This window comes from Populus nigra, chromosome 8 (genome assembly GCF_951802175.1).
Source record: "Populus nigra chromosome 8, ddPopNigr1.1, whole genome shotgun sequence".
Taxonomy (NCBI): Eukaryota; Viridiplantae; Streptophyta; class Magnoliopsida; order Malpighiales; family Salicaceae; genus Populus; species Populus nigra.
The window spans coordinates 1943046-1948939 of record NC_084859.1 but is presented as its reverse complement, the minus strand read 5'-3'; the positions used below and the strand labels follow the sequence as shown (position 1 = coordinate 1948939).

At 32.8% G+C, this 5894-nt stretch overlaps 1 protein-coding gene across 1 annotated transcript; it reads right to left on the bottom strand.

Moving 5' to 3' along the window:
- Window positions 1-2: 2 nt before the first annotated feature.
- On the bottom strand, window positions 3-2214 carry LOC133701506 (probable inactive receptor kinase At2g26730). Its single transcript, XM_062125443.1, has 3 exons — window positions 1918-2214; window positions 867-1728; window positions 3-637 (listed from the first exon to the last, which is right to left on the bottom strand). The coding sequence occupies exons 1-3, from the start codon at window positions 2212-2214 to the stop codon at window positions 3-5; spliced, it is 1794 nt and encodes a 597-aa protein (XP_061981427.1).
- Window positions 2215-5894: the final 3680 nt, after the last annotated feature.

The window sequence follows — 5894 nt, the reverse complement described above, 5'->3', positions numbered from 1 at the left end:
TGTTAAAGAGATTCATCTGTTAGCGATCGATCCATGGATAAGTCTTCTTCATCTTCTGATTCAACAAGAGCTTTGATGCTCTCCACCTCTCGCACAACCTCAGTCATTTCAGGTCGGTTCTCAGGGGACTTATCGCAGCAGCGGATAGCAATCTGCAGTAGTTCTAGCATCCCAGAACTTGCACTTCTCTGCGCAGCAATCTCAATATCAAATATCTCAGCTGTCCATTCTTCCCTAACTGCCTTTTTCACCCAACTGCAAAGCTCCATCCCGTCGGTTCCTGGAGGAGCTGAGCACACTGATATCCTTGCAGTCAAGAGTTCTAACAGAAGGCTACCATAACTCCAAACATCAGATTTCTTGGAAACCCTTTTGGTAGTCTTATATTCAGGTGATTTGTACGACACAAGACGCTGAGCTGCAATGGGCTGAGCTATTATTGAACTGAGACCATAATCTGATATCAAAACCTTTTCGTTCAAATCAAGAAGAACATTCGTTGATCTTAGGTTGCCATGAGGGACAATGCTTTGTGAGATAGTGTTGAGGTGAAGATATTCCAGGGCTCGTGCAATGCCTAGAGCTACTGATATTCTCGAGCTCCACCTAAATGGAATCCTGTCCCTCCCCCTGTTTCCTGCGTTGTTACTTCTTATTATGTCAAAACTAGAGTATTGATCAAGTTGAAGAAAATATATTCTCGAGCTACACTTCATGAAAAGAAAAACTAGGGTTGAGAAAACCTAATTAAAAAACAAAACTAATTTTCAAAAACTGGTGAAAAAATAGAGAATTAAGCAGAATTTCAGGATAAGATTCTGTGGTGAAAAAGAAATAGAAGGGAAAGAGCAAAATGAAGTGAATACCATGAATGCGATTGAAGAGGTTTCCTTTCTCTGCATGTTTGTACACCAGCAACTTCTCATCCTTGGAGTTGTAGTAAGCTAGAAGTGGTAGCAAATTGGGGTGCTTCTGATGAGCAATTATGTGCAATTGCCTTGTGAATTCTTTACTACTTAATGGCTTCAAATCCCTTATGCGTTTTACAACAACAGCTTCCTTGCCATCCATCACAGCTTTATAACAATCTCCAAAGTTCCCCTTCCCTAAATCCTCAGCAGAAGCTTTTAAAAGATCATTCAGTGTGAAACTTTTTGCTTCTTCCTCTATGAAAATAAGCCTCCTTTTTTCTTCTTTGATATCGACAGCCTTTCCCTTTTCCTCCTCTATACTCCTTACAGGTTTTTCCTCACCATCCAAACCATCGTCAATCAAAGTAGCATGGTGTTGCTGTGGTTGCTGTGGTTGCTGTTCTTCTTCTTCTTCTCTTTCCTCAACTTTCCTGCCCTTTTTCTTAAGCTTCCTAGCCTTCTTGAAGTGAAGAAAGAAGAGAAAAATCGCCACAACGAAGCCAACAGCGATGAAAACTACAGATATCTTTGCAGAGTTAGGTATAGATGACTTTCTTGGGGGTTCAGCAGGAGAACTTTCTTTGTTCTGATCATCTGCTACATCTATTGTTGCAAAGATATTTTTGCAGGTGTTGAGCGTAGGCGGACCACACAGTTGAGGGTTACTAGAATATGAATCAGGGCCAAAAGATTGCAGAGTGTGAGTTGTTGGGATCGAGCCATCGAGATCATTGTTGGAGACATTAAAGACTCTCAAGCTGGATTGATTGAATTCTGGGATTGGCCCTGTCAAACAGTTATCCTGAAGAAGCAAAGACTCCATCAATTTAAGACTTAGTAGTGACTTTGGGATTGAACCATACAACCTGTTTCCTGACAAATCAAGTTGCTTCATCTTGTTGTTGGAAGAGAAATTCATCATGTTCCCTGATATTGAATTGTTCTTCAGGCTCAGGACCGTCAGCTCTGTGAGGAAGACGAATGCGTCAATATCCATTAATGTAACATTCAACCTCATACTTTCCAGAAAAATTTCAGTAACACGACCATTGAAGCACCGAATGCCATGCCATCTTGACGAGTAGTCCGTATTGCATGGAGGGCCAGTCCAGTTATCATTCAGAAAAGAGTTGTTGAAACTGGCCTTGAGAGCATAAAGAGCATCCCTTTCTTGTCTTTGAATATCGGGGTACTGTGAAGGATCAAACTGGGCTGCTGTGCCAATTTCTATCAGGTGTAATATCAAGAAGGTAAACAAAAGAAGCCAATACAGATGCTTGATCAGGAATGTAGAAAATCCCATGATTTCAATGCAAATTTTTCGAAGTGAAAGCTAGGTGATTTGTTCCATGGATTTTAATAACTTGTACAAGCATGTCAAAATGGAGCAAGGGTGAGCATAATAACGGAATATCTGTAAAATCAACTCAAAACCAGTTCAAAAAACCGCCCCGAAAAACCAAACCGGAAAATAATTGGAAGAATTTAAAAACAATTTGATTCAGTTTGATTTTAGATTTTAGATTTTAGAACCCAAAAAAACTAAATCAAGAAATCAAACTGAAAAGACTGAGAATATATATAGTTAAACCGAACCAAACGACCCATCTTCTAAACCGAACCATTTAGTCGGATGATAATCCCTAACGATGAGCAGCTCAGGATATTCTAATTTTCCTTACCTAAAAATGCCATGAGTTCGGCTGGCAAGGGTTCCTTGTTGAAGATAAAAACAGGATAAGTGTTTTTAAAACAAATGTTGGAGATTCCTAGGTTAATTGTTGGCTCACCTTCTTGTTTATGTTCAAATAATGGATGGATTTTAGTTTTGGAAATAGGAACAGTTTTGGTGCTGTTGTGAAATCCAAGGAGCTCTTAGAGCGTGTTTGGCAGTGTGGTTGCGGGTGCTTTTCAAATAACTTTTCGTGCCAAAATGCATGCCAACGATGTTTTTTCATTTTTTAAAAATCATTTTTGACATCAGCACATCAAAACGATCCAAAACGTACAAACCATATTAAATTTTAACAAAAAAAAAACAAAAAATTTTCAAATTTTTTGGGAACGCGGCCGCAGCCGCGTTCCCAAACGGTCCCTAAGTTATGTGTGTGTGAGAGACCCGGAAGAGAAAATCAATGAGCTAATGTGTGTTCGATAATGGGATGAAAAATATTTTTTAATTGAAAATATATAAAATTATATAGTATTTTTTTAAAATTATATTAACATATCAAAATAATTAAAAATATAAAAATATTAATTTAATATCTTTTCAATTAAAAAATAATTTAAAAAAACTTTGAAAAACGAGTAAAAAAAACACTCCCCAAGTTTATTGTTTACTATACCAATGCGTAATCTAGTTCGAGAATATCCTGTTCTATGGAATAAATATATATATATATATATATATATATATATATATATATATATATATATATATATATATATATATATATATGCGTGTGCATGTGATTTGAAATAGAAAAATAACTGATATACTAAAATGAACTTATTTTACTGTACAGTAAAATTATTGTTTTGCCCCTAATTAAATAATAAGTTGCCTTGCTTAGAAGGATATTAGGGTCTTTTTCCTTTTTGTGAACAATAAAAATACTAAAAAATTATAAGCCTCCGGTATAGGGGCATTATTGGTTTTCGAATAGTTAGGGTACAATTAGATTACTAAAATGCTCTTTAAATCAACAATTCCAAAGCTTTCAATCAAGGATTATTTGTTTTTTAATTTTTTTTTGTTTTTTTACAGGTTTGGTCAAGTGCATTATTGTATTTTACCATAATAAAATAATAGTAAATTTTAAAAAGTTATTGACGTGTACTTTACATGTGCAGCCGTGTTAGAGGTATCCGCACACTTTGGATGGTATGTGCAACATCTCTCGATAATTAAAACTATCCATCCATAGTGTGGTTAGATGCAACGTCACGTTCTCTTTCAACCAATATAGTGCGTGTCATAGACGGTTGGCTGGTTTGTTGTCAGTCGATTTTTTTTCTTTTTTGCTTCTTCTTTTTTCTCTTCTCTAACAAAAAATTACAAATTGATTTTTTTTGTTTTTAGCATCTACGCTTTGGTCTTTCTTCTTTTAACTTTTTATTTTTGTCCTTGGCTCTTTAATAAGAGTTTTATTTCCTTTCAATTTAGTCCTTCACACCCAATTTGTGATATACTATTCTTTTTAATTTGGTTTCTAATTTTTTTTTACTTGACCCTTTTATAAAAGTTTATTTTTTCAATTTCACTCTTCAATCCAAGTTTATTTTGTGTTATTTTTTTTCAGTTAATTTCTATTTTTTGTAGTTATTTTTCTCTTCAATTTAGCCCTTCCAACGATATTTTGTTTTCCTTTTTTCTTATAATTGTTTTTTGTCCTTTCTCCTTTTGAACAAGTGGTATTTATTTTTGATTTAGTCCTTCAATTTTAATTTTTCATGCATTTTTTTTGAGTCCTTATTCTTTGAATTTTTTATTTTTTTCTTAACCCTTTTATAAAAATCTTATTGTTTTTTTAATCTCACTCTGCAATCCAGGTTTATGGTGTATTGTTTTTTTCAATTTTTTCTCATTCTTTTATATTTTTTCTTTTTGCTTGAGTTATTTTTCTTTTTAATTAAACTCTAAAATAAAAAAAATAGTTGCTCTCTAATTTATTTTTATTTCATTTCATTTTCACCCTCATTCTTTTAATTATTATTTTTTATTTTAGATCTTTTTGTATAGATAATATTTTTCCTTGAGTATATTCTTCCGAGTTTATTGACCCAGGCCAATTTTGTGCTCCATTGTTTTTTTCCAAGGTATAGTGATATGTTTTTTAAAAAAAAAACATTATTATTAATATCATTATTTTTTTCTTTTACCATCTAATTAAAATAAAACCATTCTTTTCCGTATAATCATTAATTTTTTTTATTTTTTTAAAATGTGTTTACATCACAAAAACATTGTTTTTTTAAAAAAAAAAATACATACTATTTATACTAAACATTATTTTTTTACAAAAACACAAACCCGAAACATAGCTCGGATCCATGTCTAGTAATGAACTATAAGTCTATTGGTTATTATACTGATGGGAGGTGTTATTAAAATTATTTAGGTCAAAATTTAATATCAATCCACATGTACATTAATTCGAGAATATCTTATACTTTTGAATAAGAAATTTATTGTTGCTTCATCAGCAGATTTAATAGTTCCTCAATCTTGAAAAAAAGAAATTATAGAAACCTTCTAAACCTCGAGGGTTTATTACAATTTATCGGTAAATAAATGATTTAATTACAACTTAGTGCCTGTAATTTAGCAAAAACAATTAATTAATCCTTGTGCTTCTAAGAAATATTATTTAATCCTTGGATTTTTATATTTATTTATAAATTTTTTTTTCTCCCATTCATTTCATTTTATTTTTTTTATTTTAAGAATTCAAAAGGGTAAGAAAAAATATAGACAGGATGGAAAGTTTGGCGAGAAAAGAAAGCAATTTTTAAAACAATATACTATTAGATTAAATAATGTTAAAATTAGTCAAAACTCAAAAGAATATTTAATTATTTTTTATACTAAATGGCTTAATTAATTTATATTGATGAACTATGAAGACTAAATTACAATTAACCCTAAATAAATCTAACATGCATGCCAATTTTCTTTAAAAAAACTAATAAAGTTTGGAAAATTGAAAACAAAGAAAATGAGAATTTTTGAAGCCTTGCTCATCCTCATAGCAGATTTCTACCGAGTACCCTTCTGTAAATGAATCTCACTATAGATTTTACCCTCTCACTATCGTATATCTAGCAGTTTCTGCCCCAGAGAGAGAGAGAGAGAGAGAGAGAGAGGAGGAGGAGCTGGAGGGAGGGAGGGGGCTAGGAAGAGGGGGGCGATGGGAGGGTTTTCCACATGACATGCCCACCTTGACAATTAAGACAAACAGAATAGTCACGCAGCCTGGC